Genomic DNA, 25,316 nt, shown 5'->3' with positions numbered 1-25,316 from the left:
AATAAACTAATAAAATCATAGTTCTCCCCAGCTAACGTTCTCAGAAGTTATGAACAAACGTTCTTCCAGCAACGTTAATAAAACGTTTATTCTGCTCTGTAATATTACCACAAAAACATTTATGCATTGTTCTTGCAAGTTTTTTTCTTAAACGTTTCAGTTGGACGTTCGTCTAACGTTTCTTTTTTTTTTATGTTACTTGTTTCAGAACGTTCAAAAGTAACGTTACCACAACGTTTGTATAACCAAGAATTCTTTTTTTTTTTTTTTTTTCAAAGAACGTTTTCATAACTTAATATGAACATTAAGCGAAATGTTCTTGGAACATATTTTCGTTAGCTGGGACGTTTATGAAACAAAAAGCAGTTTTGTAAAATCATCCTGGCGTAAATCATCACAATTTTTACGTAAATGTTTTTAAAAACAATTCATACTGAATGAGACCCAGTGTATAAACTCTTCTTCATCATCATCATCATCATCATCATATACTTCTATACCAATATAGATATTTATCAACTTTTGGTCCACGATACAGTGACTTTTTGTGATTTTTGGAGGGCAACCGATGTGAAAATAAAATGACGGGTCGGCAAAGAAGAAACACATTTTGTGTTTTTTGTGAGGTAGGGCGACAAGATACACACGTAACACACACCTCGGCCAAATTCACGCTTTCGCACACACACACACACGGGCCTTGACGTCGGATTGGGAGCGATAATCGAGCGACAGATCCTGAACGTGATCAAGAGTCGGATCACTGAGTCCAGTGGCAGATGTCTACGCAAGACTATGAATATTCTCTGGTTGTCAGTGCAAACCTTCACCAGTTCAGACGAAATGAAAAGCTGTTGTTTTGGGTTAAGGCACTAAGATGAACCCGAGGTACATAAAATCCCTGACATTCGCTCTGCAACGAGAGGCAACGAAGGACAGCCGGTTGTCTCTCACTCTTGTGTTTTTTGGTCCAATCGGTACAAAAAAACCCAGACCCACGACACGGTTCGCACATGCAGCATATTATGTACAACGACACACACTCCTCCTCAAGCTACCCAGCGACTACATCTACGAACAGAAGGCAATTGGAAACACTCAGACTGCAAAGTAAAGACGGTGAAAAGGCAAGCTCATTACGTGTCTAAGCCTGCTTGGGTTATAGCAGCACAGTTATACAGCGAGACCTTCCCTAATCACACGGCACACAGTTCAACAGCACACGTTTGGCCAATTACATGTTCTAAACAAAAGACTGTAAACAATGACCAGTACAGTAATAGAGAAGTGATAAATATAGTGACTAGTAGTAGGCAAATGGTATTTTCCAGAATTAACCTTTCCCTGGCTTGGATTTGAGTTCTAGAATAAAACGTTTTCTGTGAACTTCAGGGCTTTAAACGTTACAATCAGCATCTCGTCAAATCCGTATATTAATTTAGTAGTTTATGGGACCTTTGTGTCGTGTTTTTCCATGATGTCTCGCAGACAGATGTAGAGATGGAGACCGAGCGACACGCGTCATAATCTGAAAACCACACGCCCACACCCGTCTCCGTTGACTCTGTGTCGTGCGAAGCTGCCTACTTGTCATTTGGGTAACAAAAAACAAAACAGCGTCTGAAAGCTGCTATGTGACGAGATGTACAGCAAACAAGCTTAAAAACACCAGAAATAAGTTTTTATAAGCTGTCGGCCCCCAAAAAACAAGCGTTTAAAGACAAAAGTGGATATAGACTGGAACGAATGGGTAAATCGTGGGATCCTGACACTCAGAATGCACTGAAAATACACCAAATATTCAATTCAACTCACATTTATTTGTATAGCGCTTTTCACAATACACATGCACTTTCGTAAAGCTGCTTTGAAATGCATGAGTCCACATTACAATTTAGAGTGATCTGTTATCAGAGGAAACTAAGTTATGTATTTCAGAAATGTACATCTACAAATCACAGTTAGCTAAAAATGTATTAATTTAAATAATGTAATAATTTAAGAGATATAATGAGCTCATTGAAGTAATGAATACGTCAGTTTTATATATTATATTTCTGTAAGCTAAGCTATCCTGTCGCCGATTACGTTTGAACTAAGTTAGTTCTCAGAGTAATATATCACTTTTGTGTCTTTAAACGCATGTTTTTTGGGGTCGACAGCTTATAAAAACTTATTTCTGGGTTTTTTGGCTTGTTTGCTGTACACCGTCACATAGCAGCTTTTAGACATTGTTTTGTTTTATGTTACAAGTCAGAAATGAAAAGGAGGAAGTTTCACACGGTACAAAGTCAATGGAGACGGTTGGATCCCCCCCCCCCCCCCCGGTGTGGGCGTGGCCTAAATGCTCTCGTTCTCTATGGGACTGATAGAGATGGATGGGATGAGAGGGAAACGGATAGGCTTTCACACCGAGGCGTATGTGTTTCCCACGTGGCGGATGGTGCTGGTCCCGGTGGAGCTGAGCATGTGTTCGGCCGGGGGTAAAGCGCTGAGCATGCTGGGATTGACGACTCCCACCACAGCACTGGAGCCGTCCTCCATGGCTCCGACCTGAAGCACCTGAATCACCTCAGTCTCCGCTTTCTCCCGCTTCGCTAGAGGCTCGTCCGACTCCTCGATGTCCTCGTCCAGATCGCTGTCCATCTCGCTCACGTCATCTGTCGGACATCACAATGTTGCTTTCAGTTAAAAGGCACGACATTTTCAATTAAGAGGCACACAATCATTTAAGAACCTTTTCATTCAGTGTTCCAGGGCTCGTAATTAAGCCTTTTCACGTGCTTGTCCAGGTGCTTTTTTGTGTGCGTGTTGTAAATCTAATTTATTCTGAAGAAATTTTCTCATCAGCTTTGACATTTAAATCTGAATATTGAATGTTTACCTTCATAAAGGGCATTTTTTTTTATTAAATATGCCTCATCTTTCATTTTAAATTCTTAAATTTGATCAATAAATTAAATTAGAATAATAAGACACTAAAGGGCTGAAACACTATTTACACCAAAAAAAAATTACGACTGAATGAAATAATGTTATGAGATTGTTTTAAATACTTTTTGAATTTACAAATAAGGAATGTTGGAAAGAATCTTACTTTTAAACGCGAAACTAAACCACCAGTAGGTGGCGGCAGGTGACCGTCTTAATGAGCGAGTCATTGAGTCATTCATTCAAACGATTTGTTCAAACAACTGATTCATTAAAAAATGAGGCAGTTGTTTATGAATGAGTCATTGAATCTTTGACTCGACTGATTCGTTCAAAAAGCTGAATCATTCAGAGGCATTATGGTTCTGCCGTGATCTTTGTTTGGAACTCTTTTTGCTGCTAAAATAGAACAAAACAATCAATATTGTGTCTAAAATGTAAGTGACTTAACATTAACTAGTTTATTGAACTGTCGTATGAAATCAGTGTCACATTTTCAATCGTAAAGGTATTCAGCACTCTTGGTCATGTGATGTTGCTTAACTGCATCATGTTTTATAAATAGAAATCCACATTTTGAATGTTTACCGCAGTGTGTTGTTAACTGAGTTTCTGTGTGTGAACTGCACTCATTCGTTTCCATTTCTCCTCATGAGGCTGTGAGAGCCTCAACAACACAACCTTGTTACCGCAAGTACATTATATATCATATTATTATTCACTATCAATCGCCACTTACACTAAATTAATGCAGAATCATTCGCATTTTGATGTTTCCCAAGTTATTTTTTTCTATTGACGTTTGAATCAGGAGACCGGTCGGGCGAGTTAAATCCTCTCTCACTCGCCCCTTCAAAAAATCCTCTTGTCCCGGACAAGTGTTAATTTTGATCCCTATCCTGACAGTCACTTCCTTCCCAGCACTTCCTTCTGAGAAATAACTACTCTGCTTTCACTATTCCTTAATCCCTCTCTATTCTAGCTTGCAGGATTTTTGAAACGTTGTATCACTAGCACTTCTCGTGTTTATTCTTCAGTCGCTTTGGGTAAAAGCATTCATATAGCAGAAACTGTCTTATGATGGAGGAACACCAACAGAACAGTGTTTTTACAGTAATGGGTCATCCATCATCCAGCAATAGTCTCCTACTGGTCTAAAGTGCCTGGGCTTATTAGCCTGGATTGTAATTGCGTAACACTGTAATGAGTCTCAGCTTGCAGTCCGAGCTTTGGCTAGCTTACCTTTGTCGATGTTGGCAGGAGACATTGTGTTCAGGTCCTGAAACTGCAGTGGCACAAAGACATGGCGATTAGAGAGAAAGGCTGACGTCACAGCACTTCACTGCTCATGCTGAGCTAAACACACGTTACCTCTCCCATCACCCCGATGGGCGTCTCTCCTGTGGCCTGGGCCACTCGGTGCTCCACTAGGTAGAACATGTACTCGTCGTACAGCAGTCGGATCAAGTGGAAAGAGCCGAAACTTGCAGCACTGCGAAGGGTCAGATCTCTGATGACCATAGAGCTGTAAGAGTCCGATAAAAAACGGGCAAGTTAAAAGTTCTGTTGGCTCTTTGCTCTAAAGGCCCACAAACTGGTGTGGAACTGGTGTCATATAAACCAAAATCAGGCGAAAATTAAGTTTGTTTGGAGTTCTTTCCGCTCTGGCTAGTAAACACCTTCACTACCATTGGTCCGTGGTGTAACAAGTGGGTGTGGCTCTGAGGCTCCGCCTAATTTGACTTTGATTGGGGACAGTTAATATTCAACAATATTATTGCTCTGCCTGCATTGACACCATTATATGAGAACTGAACTGAGCTGGACGATGACATCACGGTTTTCTCAAGAGCGGATATAAAATGAACGGTTCATTTGGTTGGTCTCAGACTAATTACACACCAGAAGGAGATCTAGGGATCATGCAGATTCCAGTATGGATTAGGGCTGGGCAAAAAAAAATAATTTTTCAATTAATCGTTTTTTTTTTTTATGTGGTCGATTCAAAATCGATTCTCAAAGGCCACAAATAGATTTTTTTTTTCCAGATTTATTTATCTACACTGAAAAAAGATATAAACGCAACATTTTTGTTTTTGCCCCCATTTTTCATGAGCTGAACTCAAAGATCTAAGACTTTTTCTATGTACACTAAAGGCCTATTTCTCTCAAATATTGTTCACAAATCTGTGTTTATCTTTGTTAGAGAGCACTTCTCCTTTGCCGAGATAATCCATCCACCTCACAGGTGTGGCATATCAAGATGCTGATGAGACAGCATGATTATTGCACAGGTGTGCCTTAGGCTGTCCACAATAAATGGCCTCTCTATTTCTGACTTGTCCAATTTTCAGCATCAATTTTTCATCTTGCATCAAAATTCTGCCCATTCATTGTATGCATTTGAAATATAGATTTGGGTTTTAATGTATCAAAAAAAAAAAAAAAGTTGAATATACAGGTTTGTGGCTCTTAATTTTTTTATTAATTAACCACTTGTAAACTTATGTTCACTGCTCTTTTTTATAAATATAGGATTAGTATTAAATCTATATTCATTGAGTCGAACCGGAAATCGAATTTAGAATCTAAATCGAATTGCAACATCTGAATCGATACCCAGCCTTAGTATGGATTCAACGTACACAATTAAAGCAAGCATTGAAACGGTCTTGCCTGTAGAAGGACCACTTGAGCAGGAACTGGCGAGCCGCTTTGGGGAGGGAGGGTTTATCCTCGAACGGCTTGAGGACTTCGGTGACCACGTTGTCCAGCCAGGCAGCCCATTGCTCCAGTGAGCTCTGCTGCTGAAGGGTGGCCTTGAAGTCCTGCTCGAGGCGCTGAACGACACCCTCCTCACACTGGCACACCCACGAGGCCTGCTCCTGTACCACACCAGCACAGGCACAACATCACAACACTGGATCTGCTCAGTGACTACATTTACATGCAGATTATTGACTGAAGTGAAAGCACTTCAAAAGATGAAAGTATGAAAGTTTAGATTTATAGTAAATCAAATGCACTGTACTAAAAAAAATACAAAATAATTTTTACTATAAAATCAAAGCCATATATCTAACCAAGTTGTGCTCCAAATTTGAAATTATCACAAAAATTAAAGTTCCTTTGACATTTTGTTTAGGCGCAGTACCAAAAATAGCCACCGGGTGTAACCAACATTCCATAGAATTTTTTTTAATGCATTTTTTGGTAACAAATGAATACATTTCTGTACAAATATCCCTTTTATCACCAAATATGGAATCTCGAGACTCAGGCCTTTGTGACGACGTGTTTATTGTCAAGATTAAAAAAAAGATTTTTATTATAAAGTAGTTAAAAATAAATGTTGTAATATGAAACCTGACGACGCCCACGAGGGGAGGAGCCAGCTAAAATAATTTAAAATATCGTTTCCATGGAAACGCAATGTCCGATTTCAAAATGGTTTTCACAGGATGAATTGAATTTGTAAGCTTTCGAATAATACCTAATTTATTATGATTATTAAAATATGTGATACAAAAAAAAAAGTAACCGTCTAGCAAGACGGTGACCATTAAGGGGTTAAAGATGCCATATTTTTTTTTGGTCTCTACTAGAGCAGGTTTTCCTGCTTGAATGTTGATTATTTTCCTCATATTCTCCAGCTCCTCTCTTCCCAGTCTGTCAGTAACGCTCTGCTTAGTCTCTATGAAGCCCCTCCTTCTGGGGCGAGTGACATGAGGGCGAGTAAATGGCTCATTTTTGGTTGATCGATCTCTTTAAGGACGGATGCCATGGATCATGTGACGTACCTGCACGTTGGCAAAGTCCACGCGGTTGAGGTCGCTGAGCATCTGGTTGATCTGTGAGGTGTTTTGCAGGACGGCACGCGCGGCCTGGGCCAGATGGTTCAGAGACGTGTATCTGCGCAGGGTCTGAGCGAAGGCACTAACAGCAGAAACCTGTGCAAGACAAAACCCAGTCTTAGGGGTTTCCACGGCAGGCAAAGGCGTTCATTACCAACTGCTTTAGTTTGCAGTAATGCGCTAAAAACGCTGGTAATTGTCTATAGAGTGTGTATGCATGTGACGTCACCATCGGCCGGAGTGACTGCGGTTACACACACTGAGTGGCAGAAACACTAAACACTGACAAAAAATTTCACCAGTTGATGATATATATATAACACTGATACGAGTGATCACATGGATTTAGACCTCTATTGTGTTTATATAAAGCGTTCAAGGGCAAATGTGCTTTATGTATTTCCCCGGTGTTGAAATCAGGCTCATATAAATGTCAGGAAACACGATTCCTGCTGCATGTCAATATCCATGATCACTGGATCTGTGGTAAGTTGTAAGAAACACTATATCGAGTCCAACCTTTAGTTTAAACTGATAATCGTGTGTTTTACTGGCGTTTTCACAGTTTCCTCTAACTCCAGTCACTCCACAGCTCTTCTGCCACTCGGTGTTCCTGCGAGACACTGATGTCAGTGCAAACCCTCTGTGCTCTCACCTTGGTCTGGATCATCCTCTGGGGAATGCTGCTCATGGCGTTGGTGAGCCAGCCCTCAAGGCTTTTGGCAAAATTACGGATGGCTTGAGTCAAGGCACCTGTCGAACGCAGATGGAGATTTAGATTTACACCAAAGATACGGTCATTTAATATCATCTGAAACTCCACAAGCGCTCCAACGAGAGGGACAATCTCACAGAACCAGAATCAGTCTGACATACTTTCAAGCTAATCCTGACCAAGAGCCAACCAATAGGAAAAACGTAATTGCTTGGGCGATACAATTGAAATTCATTTTATATGCATCACTTGATTCACACTTGCCACTACACCAAACTTTTACAAAATGCTGTTCTTTTGATCTTTATTCATCAAACAGTCCTAAAAAATTTCTGAAGGATCATGTGACACTGAAGACTGGAGTAATGATGCTGAAAATTCAGCTTTGATCTCAGGAATAAATTACACTTTACTAGATATTCACACAGAAAACAGCTGATTTACATTATAATAATATTTCACAATGTTACTTTTTTATTTATTTATTTATTTTTTTGATCGAATAAATGCAGTCTTTGTGAGTAGATGAGACTCCTTTTAAAAACATAAAAAATCTTACCGATCTCAAACTTTTGAATGGCAGTGTATATTTTAAAGAAAATCTCAACTGACTGTTTATTTACTTTAATTTTGTAGCATGTGTAACTTTAATCGCCCCATCTCTTAATATAAAGTTGGACATGCATGTCCAACTTTAATTGCATTTATACAGTACACTCACGTTCAAACCCGAACCCTGCACTGCAAAATATGCTTTTCTTTCTTTAGTAAATGCATCTTGATTTAAGAATTTTTAGATATTTGTGGACACAAGACAAAAATACTGAAGTAGTTAAAGGCCATAAGATATTATGTCTTCTTTTCTGGGAAAATAAATAAAAATTAAGAGGGTTGTTGCTCACAAAAAGCAAAATTATCTGCCAATGGGGTCAGAAAAATAATCCTAATTCAAACAGAAACAAGATTATTCTTCTGACCCCATTGGCAGATAATTTTGCTTTTTGTAAGCAACAACCCTCTTAATTTTTATTTATTTCTCCAGAAAAGAAGACATAATATCTTATGGCATTTTACTCATCTAGTAAATGCATCTTGATTTAAGAATTTTTAGATATTTGAACTGGAAACAAGACAAAAATAAAAGTAAGAAAAGCATTTTTTGCAGTGTGATACAAAAAGCATGTTAATGAATCGACTCACTAGGAATGGGTCTCAGAACGTCTGGGATGAGGATCTCGACGAGGGCCTGATACATCAGGTGATCACATGTGTTCATCCACTTCAGCACATCATCGTTCCGGCAGAGCAGGATCAGTGTGTTGCTCGGCAGACGGCCCTCGATCTCGCTCACGCCGCTGCGTTAACGACAGTCACATCTCAGGAATCCTGTGTTTGATCGACTGAGCTTGAAGAGGTGATCGGGGTCACGTACCTGTTTTCTGTGATGGTGACGCCCTCTACGGTGTTGGAGGGAGAATAGCGCCAGAAAGTCTGCCACAAGTTCTCGATTAGATTGAACTGAAGGTTCACCACTACGTCCAAAATGGCCTGCGAGTGAAAATGACCACAACACCTTTACACTGTAATTCAACAAGACCGTAAAGGGATGGTTCGGAGTAATTTCAACCTTGGGTCCTTTGCACCATGACCTCGAGCCAAACACCCCCCCCCCCCGCCCCCAGAAGCCTTTTTTCCCTTGGTCGAACATTATTAAAGTTAGAGCTTATTTAGAGAGATCAGCCGGATGACTCAGTGCAGGCGCTAACGGATCCTATGATGTATCTGGTAAATTACTCCACTAATAATGCCCAGAATGGCACCAAACTTCTACAGTACTACAAATAGGTTCTGTACTCATAAGTCAAGTCAAGTCAAGTCAACTTTATTTATATAGCGCTTTTCACAATACAGATTGTATCAAAGCAGCTTCACAGTATTAAATAAAATAGTACATCAGTGTTTGTTTCTGGTGTAAAACATCCACGTTTGGTAATGCAGATCAATAGCACTGGTGAATCGATTAATCAATTTAAGTATCCCCAACTGAGCAAGCCAAAGGCAACAGTGGCAAGGAACCGAAAAACTCCATTAGGTGACCTAATGGAGAAAAAAAAAACCTTGGGAGAACCCAGGCTCAGTCGGGGGCCAGTTCTCCTCTGGCGTTTATGAAGTAGAGACCGGATTTAACTGTAAGATTAAAATATTATATGAATGCCTGGCTGAAGAGATGCGTCTTTAATCTAGTTTTAAACTGGGAGAGCGAATCTGAGCAACGAACAGTAACAGGAAGGCTATTCCAGAGTTTTGGAGCTAAATGTGAAAATGCTCTCCCTCCTTTGGTGGACCTAGATATCCTAGGTATGACCAAAAGCCTCGAATTTAGTGATCTTAAAGAGCGCGATGGATTATAGGGCGATAGAAGATCCGTTAAATAAACTGGAGCTAAGCCGTTTAGGGCTTTATAAGTCAGTAGCAATACCTTGTAATTAATACGGAACTTTATAGGTAACCAATGTAGTGATGATAAAATTGGTGTTATATGGTCAAACTTTCTTGATCTAGTAAGAACTCTAGCGGCGGCATTTTGGACTAACTGTAGCTTGTTTATTGAGGATGCAGGACAACCAGCTAATAAAGCATTACAGTAATCTAGTCTCGAGGTCATGAATGCATGAACTAGCTTTTCTGCATCAGAAACAGATAGCATGTTACGTAATTTAGCAATATTTCTAAGGTGAAAAAAGGCTGTTTTTGTAACGTATGAAATATGATTTTCAAAAGACAAGTTACAATCTAATATAACACCCAGGTCTTTTACTGTAGAGGATAAAGTAACAGGACACCCTACTATGTTAAAGTTGTATTGTAAGAGGTTTTGTGGGCGGTTTTTTGAACCGTTAAGTATTACCTCTGTCTTATCTGGATTTAATAAAAGAAAATTGTGCGTCATCCAATCTTTTATATCTTTAACACACTCTGTCAATTTGGATAATTTAGCGTTTTCATCCGGCCGTGATGAAATATATAGTTGAGTGTCATCAGCATAACAATGGAAACTAATTCCATGTTTCCTTATATTTCCAAGTGGCAGCATATATATTGAGAATAATAGAGGGCCTAACACAGATCCTTGCGGCACTCCATAGTTTACTGGAGTTATGATCGATTTTTCTCCGTTTAAATAGACAAAATGGTAGCGGTCAGATAGGTATGATCTGAACCAGCTTAATGCTTGTCCTTGAACACCGGTATAGTTTTGTAGCCGATCTAAGAGTATTGTGTGATCTATAGTATCGAACGCAGCACTAAGATCAAGTAAGACTAGTATTGAGATACAGCCTTGGTCAGAAGCTAAGAGTAAATCATTTGTGATTTTAACGAGCGCATTTTCAGTGCTATGACGCGGCCTGAACCCAGACTGAAACTTTTCATAGGTGTCATTTTCTTGCAAGAAAGAGCCCAGTTGGGCAGACACAACTTTTTCTAATATTTTGGACATAAAAGGAAGATTTGAAATGGGTCTATAATTTGCTAGGTTATTTGGGTCTAATTGTGGTTTCTTAATGAGAGGTTTTATAACTGCCAATTTAAATGTTCTTGGAACATGACCTAAAGATAAAGACGAGTTAATAATATTGAGGAGAGGCTCTTCCACTATAGGTAACACTTCTTTCAATAGTTTAGTTGGTATGGGATCTAATAAACATGTTGTTGTTTTAGAGGAAATGATAAGTTTATTTAACTCTTTTTGTTCTATAGTTGTAAAGCACTGTAATTGTTCTTGCGGGGTGATAATCGAGGCTGAATTATAAGGCGCGATTGAAGATTGAACGTTTACAATTGTGGATCTGATGTTTTCTATTTTCTCAGTGAAAAAATTCATGAAATCATTACTACTAAACTGTAACGGAATATTTTGTTCAGGTGACGCTTGTTTATTTGTTAGTCTAGCCACGGTGTTAAATAAGAACCTAGGATTGTTTTGGTTATTTTCTATTAGTTTGCGGAGATGCTCAGCCCTGGCCGCTTTTAGGGCCTTTTTATAGCGTGACGTACGGTCTTTCCAAGCGATTCTAAAAACCTCTAAATTAGTTTGTTTCCATTTACGCTCTAAATTACGGGTTTCTCTCTTTAGAACACGAGTAGTATTGTTGTACCATGGTGCTTTAATTTTCTCTCTGACCTTTTTTAGTCTCATAGGTGCAACAATATCCCATTTTCCAGAGAGAATGGTGCTCATAGTGCTGGTTAGTTCGTCTAGTTCATCTGTTTGTTTAGGTTCAGGCAGCAGCTGAGACAGATCCGATAAGCAATTTGAAAAATTATCTATGGTGGATGGAAGGATTGTTCTGCCTAATCGATAACGCGGCGCAGCATGATATATAAAACAAGGCATTGGGAAGTTTGTAAGTACATCAGGAGTTTATTTAAATAACACTTGCCTGACGGCTAATGCTACCACTATCCCGGACGTCGACGTCGCTTCAGTGGTTTGGGAAAAGCGATTCATAAGGATGTAGTGTAACGACGAATTATTATTTTTTTCCGAAGTGTTGACAACTTAGTGTTAACTAATAATTGTTGCAAACTGGAACTACCAACAAAATATTAGTGCATTCCTGGAACTGGGCGTCGTTACACTACATCCCAATGCATCGCTTTCTGCAGGATTTTTACAGGCTTTTCCCAAATCACGGAAGTGACGTCGTTGTCCGGTTTAGCGGTAGCATTAGCCGTCAGGCAAGTGTTATTTAAATAAACTCCTGAAGCAGAGCCAAGCTTGGAAGAGCCAGGACATTTTTTAATATAACTCTGATTGTATTCGTCTGAAAGAAGAGTGTCATATACACCAAGGATGAGTTCAGGGTGAGTAAATCATGGGCTAATTTTCATTTTTGGGTGAACTATCGCTTTAAGCTGAGAACTGGACTGTAACTAGCACTCTATGAAACCCTCATCCTTCCCTCGGCTTCTGTAACAAATCCTTCCTTCGCGGGTCAAAATGACCCGAAGCCCTCAAATTATACTTATAATTAATTCTAGATGCATTCACTCGAGGAGGAAAATGCCATAAGATATTCTGTCTTGTTTTCTAGGGAAATAAATCAAAATAATTGAGTTGTTGCTTAAAACAAGCAAAATGATCTGCCTTAAGATTATAAAATAATCTTGTTTCTGTTTGAATTCAGATTATTTTTCTGACCCCATTGGCAGATAATTTAGCTTTTTTTAGGCAACAACTCTTAATTTTGATTTCTCTCCCCAGAAAAGACATAATAATAATATCTTATGTCATTTTCCTCATCTAGTGAATGCATCTTGATGTAAGAATTTTTAGATATTTGGACTGGAAACAAGACAAAAGTACTAAGTAAGAAAAGCATGTTTAGCAGTGTAGTGCGGTTTGTAATGCGAGCGCTGATGGACTGACCTCGCAGTGCTCCCTGTACAGCGTCTGAAGGGCTTTGACGTCCTCCAGGCCGATGTCTTCGACGTCTCCGAGGTCCAGCTCCACAAACTCCGGCAGAGCTCTGGACCCGTCTAACAGGGACATCACACAGGGACATTCAGGGGTGCGTTTCCCCAAAGCATCGTTCGACAACTATGTTCGCAAGTTCTGTCGTTATCAGCAATTCAACGAGTCGATAATTATAACGAACATTCGCAAACTTGTGATCTCGACCTTTTCATGACTCAATAAATCCTTACAACCTAAAAATAACTCGGTACAACCTGTGCCTTTTATTTAGAATACATACAAATGTCATTTGCGTCTTTTAGTTTGTCGAGAGATTTGAAGTGTCGTTGTTGAAGAGTGCGCATGTGTGATCGAGCTCGAGTGTAAGAACGAGTCTATAAATCTGGAAATAAAGCAAAATAACTGAGAAAAATGAGAAATATTCCTCAGATGCATGTCTGTAATTTATAGCAAAACATCGAGCGTTAATTCGATCTCAAACAGTTTCATTAAAAGTAGTTATTACTAGAGGTCGACCGATAGTGGATTTAACCGATATTTAGGTTTGACCTTACGTGCCGATAACCGATTAATCAACCGATATTTTTAGAATGTGGATACTGGATATGAATAAACCATAACACTCCAAGTACAACAGTGCTGAGCTGAAATGTGCTGCATGAAATAAATATATAAATATGAATATATTAAAATGAGAAGTTCTACAGAAAATAATTTAAACATTAAAATATTACAGGTTTCTTTAGCTATAATCTAGAAACATGCGCAAATTTCACAGGTAACACTTTGCAAGTCCCATTTGTTAAGGATGTATTAGCTAGCTTTCATGAACTATGCAATATAAAAAAAAAAATTCAGCATGTATTAATATTTGAGCAAGATAATTGTGCCTTGATCATTGATGTTAGTTCATAGTACATTAACTAAGGTTAACAGATCAAATAAAAATTAAAACTCAGTTTAAAATGTATTAGTAAATGTTGACATCAACAAACTAACAAATTACAATACTACAACATTTATTAACCTTAGTTATTGTAAAGTGTTACCATTTCATATAAATCTAAAGAGTCTGCTATGCTTACAGATGGCCATATCTGCAAAGGCCAGGGCATTAAAATTGCATAAATGTATATTACATTAATAGTCTCACTTTATTTGCTTCTATATTAGAACACTTGATGATTATCTAATCAAAATAACAATATGTATTGCAGTGATAAGAGAATCGAATGCGTTTCTGATTTTTGTTTCTGTCTTCTGCATGAACATATCAATGTTGAGAAAACAATCACGTCACTAGCTTATAATACGCAACTTCGCCGGCTAATGAATGCAGAACAGTCACCAGCTGGATATAAACTAAAGGAAATAGATGGTAACAATTGCGACATTAAACATGGGTCAGGTTTGCGTGTTTTTGTCACATTGTATTAAGCGCTCGAGGTACTAATGTTAGAGTCCTCACAGCCTCGACGGCAAACACACTGCTGTTGTTTCTCTGCTAATGCAGCATCTAGTCAACAAATTACTGTATAATGATATGGCAACATGGACTGTAGTGTTCTGTATTCATACCGCTTCACTGTCGGTGTTTTAAATGCGCATCTGAAGTGCTCTCTGTGTTAACGTGAATAACTCTTGTAACAACACTTGTAAAATGTGTACCTTGAATGCAATGTAAGTCGCTTTGGATAAAAAAGCGTCTGCCAAATGCGTAAATGTAAACTGAGCCAGTGATAGTTTGTTTGACCTCTAGAGGTCGCTCTCGCTCTGTGTAATGACAGCACACACTTCTCAGCCGCTCCAGCAACGGATGTAACCCGGAAAAACTATCGATGTGGATTTTTGCCGATGGCTATAGTTCCACCAATCAACTATCGGTACCGATATATCTGCAAAACCTGTGAATCGATCGACCTCTACTTATCACTCCAGCACCTGCGTGACATCATTAACCAACGTGGTTGGACGACCAATTTGCGACATTATGGTTTTGGGAAACAGTCGTGACTAGCCTGTGATTTCTTCAACGATGCATCGGACTGTGATGGTTAATGAGCGAGTTACGCCGGTGTACGGGAAACACACCCCAGATCAGCTCTAAAGCATGATGTGAGCTCGAGGTGTGTGTGTGTGTGTGTGTGTGTGTGGTTTACCCAGGAACTGCTGATGGTGTTGGCTCTGAGCGATGAAGGTTTGCTCCGCCGCGCTGGGTGTGTGTTGCCCCCCGCTGGAGAAACTCTCCCCCGAAACACTGTCCATCTTCTGCACTGGCTTGAACCTGGAGACGGGACGAAAGAGATGCGTAATGAGCCGTTGACTTCACTACCGGCCAAATGTTTGGGATAATTATTTGATCAAAAATGTTATTTCAATGTAAATCATCTGTTTTCTGTGTGAATATCTAGTAAAGTGTTTACTATATTTATTCCTGTGATCAAAGCTGAATGTTCAGCATCATTACTCCAGTCTTCAGTGTCACATGATCCTTCAGAAATCACTCTAATATGATGATTTGATGCTCAAGAAACATTTATGATTATTATTTTGATGGAAACCATGATACACTTTATTTTTCAGGATTCTTCACATAGAAAAAAGCTACTTCTTTATTTCTGATCAAATAAATGCATTATTCCAAACTTTTGGTCTTCAGTGTATAAAGTCCCCCTGTGTTAAATCCAGCTTTTAATGTAGTTTATGTGTCTATGTGGTGTTTTTAATCTGCTTTAAGACAAACCATGTGTAAGTTCATAAGTCGACAGCATTGCTGAGTATTTCCTCCTTAAAACTGCAGTGAACCAAAGACAGTCTCAAAAACACGCTTTGAAATCGCTGGTGTTTCTGACGTCACAAACTACCTTGTAACCAATCAGATCAACGTGTGATCGTCAACCAGTGGATCTCTGAGCTGAGTGAGTGAGTGGAGGCGGGGCTCATTTGCATATTCATAGAACCACGCATACTAAATGAGGCAAGGGTGTTGAGTTACATTCAAGATATTTTAAGACATGAAGACATTTTAAACTTTTAAATGTCATTTTGGTGATCAAAGATGAGTTGTAAGGGATGACATGATTGACTACAGGGGGACTTTAACTGAAATAAACAGCAGAAACTGCACATGCTCGCCGGAGACGAGACTAACCTCTGCTTCTGCTGGACGGGCTGCTGTCTCAGCGCCATGTACTGCATGTCCTCCTGCAACCGGTTCAGAGGAGAGTCCGGTTTCACACGGATCCCGTAATAATGATACTTCGAGTTCCCTCTAAACTCAAGAAGAGAAAGCATGTGTTGATTAGGGCTGGGTATCGATTCAGATGGTCCAATTTGATTTTCGATTCGACTCAATGAATAAAGATTTAATACAAATCCTATATTTATAAAAAAAGAGCAGTGAACATAAGTTTACAAGTGGTTAATTGATAAAAAGAATTTAAGAGCCACAAACCTGTAATTAAACTCTTTTTATTTTAGGTACATTAAAACAGAACCCAAATCAACATTTCAAATGCATACAATGAATGGACAGGATTTTGATGCAAGGAAGAATAGTCGCATGCCTTGATCAAACAGGATCATGTTATTTTATGTTTAAGATAAAACAAGCATAAAATCTCACAGCATTAGTGTAACATGGAGGCTGCATACAATTTTAATGATACGACAGTCCCAATCATAGCTTTTAATATTTTGCATTGATGTTTGATCGCGCGCTAAAGCTGAAGAGAACAAATACTTGTAAACTGAAGGACTTTTCTAGCAGGTTATTTAACTCAACGAAACGCATCCTATATGAGATATATTCACATATATAATCTGAATATAGTCACATATTTATATTACATAAACTTAATATGATGACTTATATCTGCCCAAAATGTTGTGAATGCACAAGTGAACTTGACTGCTGGTCAGAGCGTGTAACCCCCGTTCTGGACGCGCTATTCCCACGACAACGCGCTCAAACGGCAACTAAACCCAGATAATTCACAACGTTTTATTACAATAGTGTTCTCATTATGATGGCATGCATATAACAGTCCCAATTATAGTTATTAATGTGCATTGCTGTTTGAGCTGCGCACGCTAAAGATAAAGATGATTAGCGCTTTACTGCATCATTACCTCATCCAAACGCATCCTATATGAGATTAATCAGATATACACACATAATTTACAACTTACAATGGCACAAAATGCTACGAATGCTCGAGAACTTGACTGTGATTGTCATAAAGGCTTTAATAAGCGTTATCGCTATTACCGGCACAACGCGCTCAAACACATTCTTTTACAGTCGTGTTCTCATTATAATGTTATTACGCTTATATGACAGATTTGTGCACTGAACTATATCTTCCTTTTCGAAGTGATTCCAATCATATCAAGTGATTCAAAACCATCATGGTGAACAGATCGCCTCTGAAGAGTCTCAGCTGAAGGAAATCACTTATCGGCTTTAATATATCAGACAAATTTTCTTATCGGATCGATAAAGATAACATTGAAAATGACCATTTATCGGCCGATATCGATATGTGGTCGATATATCGTGCATCCCTAACCGTCATCATATACCGTGAAATCTGTATAACTTAGAAAAATACGGTGATATGGATTTTTGGTCATGCCGTCCAGCACTAGTGGATAAATAAATATGGAAGAAAGAAAAAAAACCATTCGTGGCCTTTGAGAATTGATTTTGAATCCACATTCTGTAAAGTGTGTGTTTCTGGCCAGCCCTAGGGCTGATGAGGAGAGCTGGAGCTGTTACCGGGTTCCCAGGCGCCGGGTCCGCAGGCCCATGAAGATGGAGCGGATGAGCTTCCCGAAGGACGCGGCGTTGACCGGGTCCAGCTTCTGCTCCTGACAGTGGCGCAGGTAGTGGTTGTACAGGGTGGATCGGGGCAGACTCACGCCCTCGGCCGTCTCGTAGTTATCCAGCAGCCACTGCAGCTGTGAACAACACCGCTAAACGCGTCACATAAACTCACTGTACATTTCCTTAATGAAACTGCATCTTGAGTTTCTACGGAAGAAAGAAAGTCACATGACGTGATCTATCCTGGTGTTTTTAACTGGTGCGTGACCTATAACCTCAGAACAAATCATTGAACATCTTGCAATATTTACAAAAAATAACAAAAACGAACTTTACACTAAAATAGAACTTGCATAACCTAATAAACACAGTGCCATTTAAAAAGTCTGAGTCTGAAAATCTGGAAATAAACTTAAGAATTTTTTTTTGTATCGAATTTAAAGAATGCAAAGAAATGTTGTGAAGTAAATGAGTGTCACTGATCATGTGACTCTTTTAAACGGCACAGTATAACGGCCCGTTCACACCAAGAATGATCACGATAACGAAACATTAGTGTCTAGAATCACCAGACACTCCATTATACGATATTAGCATGATGTTTAAGCCATGCTACGATATTTTTGTGATTTTTATTTATTTATTTTTAAATTTGCAATAAAATATATATTGATATTTTACCCTTTTTTCCAACTGCAAATGTCCCCAAAGGGAAACTGTCCACACGTGTTTTATCTAATAAGATCAAGTTCTCGGTGTTCACTTTACATCTGCATCTCAATCTCCTTTGTCCCTTCCTTTTCAATATTTTAAATGTAAATTACAGTTGTCAAATACAAACGTTTGCACACTCAATTCTATGCATTTAATTTTATAATACATAAGCAGTTCCCCCCCCAAAAAGCCATAACGAACAATTTAAGGTGACACTATCACTCTCCTTTTCAGTTATGTACAATTACATAATTATGTCTATATATGTTAAACTAACAATATATATTCTTTTAGGAAAATGCATAAATTTGCAATTAACAGATACTTAAATGCATATAACTTGGATGTTAGATGGAGTTATTTTGATTGTGAAATATCCTATAACGCAATAACGTTTGATTTCAGATGAAAATCATCGTCTGTCGCTTTAAATGCTGGAGCTTGTTAAAGCAGGATGGATTCTGATTGGCTATCAGTGTTTTTATCGTTCATCAAAGTGATTCCAGTGATATATCTCTGTTGCTATCGTTACGCCGTGGACTTGCGTTATCATTAATCTCCTTGGTGTGAACGACCTTAAGAAAGAAAGTGAGAGAGAGAGAGAGAGCGAGTAACCCGTGGAGACGGAGAGAAGCGTAAAGTACCGAAGCAGAACGCTAGGAGACGTGCAAAGCCAAGCTGTGCGTGTTTGCAACTTACATGGCTGTTGAGCAGCGAACTTCTCTGACTGGATAAACCTTCAGACTTTTGGAGCGTCTCAATCGCCATTTCAATCTGATAGACCAAAGAGCAAAAGAATAAAGGAGAACAAAACAAAAAGAGGGGAAATCAAATGAAGGCAGTAGCGAAAGAGAGCTGTACTGAAACCAGAGATGAGCAGCAGAAACAGACCCGACTAAAGCATCCCAGCCACCAACACACACACACACACACACACACACACACAGTCCTCATGATCCAGCTTCTGTAATCCTTCACTCAGAGCTGAACATCTAAGCAACATTAAACTGATAGTGAGGCCAAGTCTTCATATACGGACTTAGAGATTAAAGGTGTAATTCACTGCTGGCAACATTAAAAGCTGCAGTAAAAACTGTGGAGGCTTGTTTCCACCACAGAATTAAACATTTTAAAAGATAATTGCGACTTTTTATCTCACAATTCTGACTTTATATCTCAGAATTGCGTGATATAAAGTCACAATTGTGTTATAAAGTCAGAATTGTGAGATATAGCGGCGCAATTGTGTGTTATAAAGTCAGAATCACGAGTTTATATCTCACAATTCTGACCTTTTATCTTGCAATTGTGAGATAAAAAGTCACAATTATCTTTTAAAATGTGTATTCTGTGGCGGAGACAAGCCTCCACAGACATCAGTGCTTCACGGTTAAAGAAAAAGGGCTGTGAAGCTCCCAAAAAAGGTTGGAGAACCTCAACACCCATAATGCACTGGGGCCGATCCGGCTGTCTGTGAGCGGGGATACAAAAATACAGAAGTTTTTATAAACTAAATGTTCATTTACATATTGTGACAATATAACGGTGGATAACAACATTAATGAAGCAATATAACCTTTTTTTCCTTCTACGTAACAAAGAAATCTAGGCCTAGATGTACATTGGCTCTGTTCCGAACCCTAATGTGGAATATTCCCTGTATAGGGAATCACATGATGCTCAAACATGTTGTGTTGGTTTGGACCAATCACAAGGCAGCACTGCTTTATTTATACTCGTGCTTTTAATGCTGAAAACTTTACTTTTAATGTAAGAGCTTTAACAGCTTCCAGTTATTTTATAGTTTTAGCCGTACAAAAACAGTCCGTTATGCTGTCTGAGATTGCAAACTGGCATTTGCTATCATATTTTAATATTTATATTGTAAACACACTGGTTTGTAGTGCAAATAGTTTTACCGTTTACTGAACTAAAAACAATATTGTTGTTTTAGAGCTAGAACTTGAATGTGTGTCATATTTAATGAAGTTTGCATCATTATTTTCCCGTTTATTACAGTGACGCTGCTCTGAAACAATCAGTCCTGAATTAAGCGCTGTGGAAATAAACATGACTTCTCCAGCTAATGACTCTGAAGTCATGCACGCTCACAGAAAATAGCTTACTTTCACATTAAAAACATAAGGTAAAAAAAGAACCCATTATCACATAAAATGTTAATTGACTTTGACTGGTAACAGCCTGTGTAATTATTCAGACTGACAATTCGTTTGAATGAATTAATTAAATTGAAGTATTTGATTCAAAAGTGTGTTTAAGGCTCTTTATTTATTTTTGAAACTAGCTTTAATTATCACGAGCACATCTCAGATTAACCCTTGTGTTTAACCCTCAGATTTACCACAGAAATATGATCGTTCTTTTAAAAACCGCTTCTAAATCTCTCATGATGCTGGTGTCGCAATTATTGGGTTCAATCTTTTCGTCCGCTTGTTTTCTTTCAACTAGCACAGGTTTTTGCATCTCGCCTCGTTGATCTGAGCTCAAAACAACTTAATCTGAATATAAAAAAAAAATATAATAATAATTAAATATTAAATAATGTGGTATTAAATAAATGTGAGTAGTAAAAACGTTTTAATAATAATAAAAAATATTTAAATTAATCAATAAATTAAATTAAATAAGTCTAACTGTAGGGGGGAATTATTTCACACATATTTATTATATAAATTTTCCACAATATAAATTGGGTCTTTATAAAAGAGAATAAATGACTGCCTTTTCATGAGCTCAGAATCAATCAATCAGTTCCAAAAAATCAATTAAATCTCGCCTTAAAACTCACCGCCTTTTAATGACGGCACATTCATCGAGTTTGTATTTTATATCTTCCAGTGTCTTACTGTAAATAATAGTATTGTTTGTTTAATGTTGTTCTCCAAGATGACATTGGTGTTACGTTTGGATGATATAAATAAAATGTACTATTATTATTATTATTATTATTATTATTATTAAATGCAAAACCGTTGCTAATTGAAAGAAAACAAGTTGACAAAAAGATTGAATCCAATATTTGGTGAATTATTTTGAAGTGCAACAAGAAGGGGTGAAAAAAATAATCCTAAATAAGTATTAACTATCATTTTCGGGAAAAAGAAAATCCTCTCCGGGTGAAATAACTGGAAGAAAACATGAGGGTCAAAGGGACCCAAAAATCCTCCTTTACTCACCCGTAAGATGTTCCAGACCTGTTTGAGTTTCTTCAAGATCTTTTGAAGAATGTTGGGTTTAATTAGCGGTTTAATTTCCTATCGACTTCCACAGTATTTGTGTATCTATCCTACGGAGGTCAGGGGTCAGCAACTGTCTGATTATGTTCAAGTTCAACACGAGACAGGAACTCGTACAGGTGTGGAACAGCTTGAGGTCGCGCCAGTAAATGACGATTTGTGTGTGCGCTGTCCCTTTAAGTGCTTTTAAAAGTAATGCATGACAACATTGCGTTACCTAGTTACGTTTTATGAAAAGATGCGTTACGTCAATTTTGCGTTACTTTTTCTCACCTAAATTCTGAAATTGCATTTTACTGTTTTCATTGATTCTGAGGAATACTGAATGCTTTGTTGTGAATTGAAAAAGTAATGCGTTACTTTACTAGTTACTTGAAAAGGTACTTGATTACGTGTACTGAGAGCGATGTGATTGGTGCTCACCGTGGCGGGGGAGGCTCTGGTGGTCTGAGCCGCGGAGTGAGGGGCGGAGCCATCCATGGAGTTTCCTCCAATCAGATAAGCTCCAGAGCTGCTGATGATCTGGCCTCCTGATAGGCCCATTCCCAGAGCGCCGTTCCCGTTCCCGTTGTTAGCCATGCTGTGATTGGTCACCACTGCGCTCACCTGACCCGCGCTGCCTTGCGTGTCGAAGTAGTTCCCGCCGCTGTTCTGGTTGTACAGCTGCGGTTCTGAATATGAATACGTCCGTCTGCCAATAAAACAAGAACATGTGCTGCTTTTTACACTCTCATTTACACTCTCATTGGCAAATCATTGGCTGCCCTTAACCTTCCCTGAAGGAGCTTTACACCGTGTGCTAACCAGACGCGCCGCGACGTGTGATAAAAGGTTATTTTCCATGTTGATCAGAGTGTTTGTCCTAACCAGCCGCGACACGCGGCAATTCTATTTTAGAAACGGTTTCTATTTTTCTGTGACGTCGCGCTGGAACAACAAACACAAAGTGTGGCGATGGTGATCTCAGGTGCTGTTTATGTGCTTTATTTAATGTTAAAAGCATGTCATGTGACTCTGAATATCATTTAGTGCTCCAGCTTTGAGGCTGTAAAAGCAACAATGGATAATTCACCTCAGATCAAACTGTGAACAAACAAGTGTATTCTTTGACAAAGATTGTTTTATTAACTCAGCCTATGTATTTTTAGTAATGTTTAAATGGTGTAATATTTGTGATTTTGATTCAGTGCCCTGAAAAGTGAAGCCAAAGCGTCTCGATCGCCCCCCGGTGGCCGGTCCTAGTATAGGTCATAAGCCCCGCCTCCCTGTGTTATTCAACAGGACTTGAGACCAACTAAACAATTAAATTACACTTCAAAAATCTTTTTTCCAAAGGTGGTTTCTGTCATTTGCTGTGGTTTTTATCACGCTGATGTAAGTTCAAGTGTCTGTTTTTAAAATAAGTTTGTTTTTAGTTAGTTACGTGATGCTATAAAACGGTGGTGTGACGTCATGATTGACAGCTGTGATTGACAGGTTCTCTGAGCGAAGTAGTCACTGAAGCACCAACAGACTTTTTTTCGGGATCTTCTGAGGACTGAGGAGATTGGAGCTTTAAATTTAATATTTAAATTTCTATAATTAATTATTTCACACTGAGAGTGAGGGCGGGGCCTTGATTTTGCGGCTTTACTTCCTGCTCACGACTGCGCAGGTCTGGTCCTGAGATCGCTACTGCGCAGACTCAAGCCCCAAGATGTCAGAGCCATATCGGGACACCGGCGGCTTCAGTTCTCACCAATGGAAGAGAGCGAAGGGGCGTCATCCATATTTTTTGCAGTCTATGGTTTGATTATGGAGCTGCTTATCCATTTTTCAAGATTACTCTCTGGTGCCGCGAGACTCCGCCCACATGCTGTTCTGATTGGCTGTGGGTTTTGATTGATTTTGACGCATCTCGTAGTCGCGTTGCTTCTGGTGTGGACAGACAAACTGCTTGTCGCTGGAATCGCATCGCGTCTGGTTAGGAGACGGAGTTACACCGCACGCTGTCTCAGAAGAGCAGGAAATATTTGAAAGGATCCTTTCCATCCGGGACATCGGTTATTTGAATTGCCGTCTGGTAAACGTTTCAGGTCCATCAAATCGCGGACCAATAAACTCAAGAACAGTTTCTACCCCAGCACCATACTGGAGTTGAACACTGCCAACACACACACACACACACACTCATAAACTGAGAAATGCACTTATCTGAGGGGGCATGTTATATCTCATTATATGAAATTGAGATTTATGCATCATTTATGCATTCCACTGATGTGTCGTTTGTTAGGACAATATTTGGCCGAGATACAACTAACAACTAAACAATCTAAACATTGAGAAAATCTTTAAAGTTGTCCATTTATGTTCACGATTGTGCTGCATTCACTCACAAAAATATATATTTTTTTTTATATATATTTATGGTAGGAAATTTAAAAATATCTTTTCTTAATATCCTCATGATTTTTGGCATAAAAGAAAAATGGATAATTTTGACTCATACAGTGTATTGTTGGCTATTGCCACAGATATACCCGTGCGACTCGAGACTGGGTTTGTGGTCCAGGGACACACTAAGGTTAACAACACCCCCTATATACAGTATCTCAGTGTGTCTATATGTTTCCACTATTCAGATTTGGTGAATTGATAATTGTGTGCAATATCTCGCTGCTTGCTGTGCAATATTTCTGTGCAACATGTGACTGTTCGCCTGGCTTGCACTGGTTTTGTATGTATTGTTTTTGCGTTGTATTGATTATGGCATATTGTTTATTGACGTATTGTACTGTATATTGGTTATTATCGTATTGTTTCTTTAAAATTCAACTTAAATTGTATTTATTTAAATGAGATGTTTAGTCAGCACAGTTATATGTGATGCACTGCAAGAATTGCTCCAGTTTCGCTGTACCTTCGTACAGTGACAAAGAAGAATCTTAAATGTTCATCTTTATATCGGCGTGCACGCTTTTCTTTAATTGACTCGAGAAACATAATAAGTCGTGTTTTGATGAGTTCCCATCCTTTCATCTTCAGGTGAGAGTGCTGTTTCCATGGATACAGAAATCACCAAAGCATAACTGTTTTATGGAGAACATTGCTTTTGATTGCCATTCTGATGCGTGCTTTCTCCGTTCGGCTGATGACATGTTATTTATAATAGCCAATTTAAAAGATCTTGGCTTCTTGTGGAGCGAATGCCTAAATATGAAGGAGAGAACAGAAGCACTTCAGGTGTTTTCTGCCATGCAGAGCGCCGTTTCTTCGCCACTTGTTGATACTTGTGGTCATTTTCAGATGACTGAACACATCGAGTCTCAGTGACACGCAGTTCGCCTCTAAACACAACAGCCTGTCATGACAGTCGAGTGCATGAAGTGTTCAACACCCCACACTTCGTTTTTTGGGTTAATTAAGAGCATCATCCGGGTATTTAAACACACTTATTCTATTAGGAGTGAACACACTAATCACACTATTATACTACAAACCATCATAGAATAATGCATAAGTATGCACACCTTGTATCTTTATGGTTATTGTTGAG

General features: G+C 38.8%; 1 protein-coding gene across 1 annotated transcript in view; it reads right to left on the bottom strand.

The window, feature by feature from the left end:
• Positions 1 to 273: 273 nt before the first annotated feature.
• Positions 274 to 25,316, bottom strand: part of rfx3 (regulatory factor X, 3 (influences HLA class II expression)) — a 43,164-nt gene continuing 18,121 nt past the window's right edge. Inside the window, exons 4-17 of the mRNA XM_081354751.1 lie at positions 22,202 to 22,469; positions 19,221 to 19,295; positions 17,760 to 17,941; positions 16,131 to 16,250; positions 15,139 to 15,263; positions 12,932 to 13,041; positions 8,933 to 9,048; positions 8,701 to 8,855; positions 7,441 to 7,538; positions 6,732 to 6,881; positions 5,608 to 5,816; positions 4,303 to 4,456; positions 4,174 to 4,216; positions 274 to 2,660 (exon numbers count right to left, since the gene is read on the bottom strand). Of these exons, the coding sequence (XP_081210877.1) occupies positions 2,407 to 2,660; positions 4,174 to 4,216; positions 4,303 to 4,456; positions 5,608 to 5,816; positions 6,732 to 6,881; positions 7,441 to 7,538; positions 8,701 to 8,855; positions 8,933 to 9,048; positions 12,932 to 13,041; positions 15,139 to 15,263; positions 16,131 to 16,250; positions 17,760 to 17,941; positions 19,221 to 19,295; positions 22,202 to 22,469 (2,059 nt within the window). The 3' untranslated portion in view covers positions 274 to 2,406. The remainder of the gene's footprint in view (positions 2,661 to 4,173; positions 4,217 to 4,302; positions 4,457 to 5,607; positions 5,817 to 6,731; positions 6,882 to 7,440; positions 7,539 to 8,700; positions 8,856 to 8,932; positions 9,049 to 12,931; positions 13,042 to 15,138; positions 15,264 to 16,130; positions 16,251 to 17,759; positions 17,942 to 19,220; positions 19,296 to 22,201; positions 22,470 to 25,316) is intronic.

Source organism: Scardinius erythrophthalmus (assembly GCF_964197995.2).
Source record: "Scardinius erythrophthalmus genome assembly, chromosome: 23".
In the NCBI taxonomy this organism is placed as follows: domain Eukaryota; kingdom Metazoa; phylum Chordata; class Actinopteri; order Cypriniformes; family Leuciscidae; genus Scardinius; species Scardinius erythrophthalmus.
Note: the sequence above shows the minus strand (reverse complement) of the source record. Positions and strands in the feature narration are given on the sequence as shown.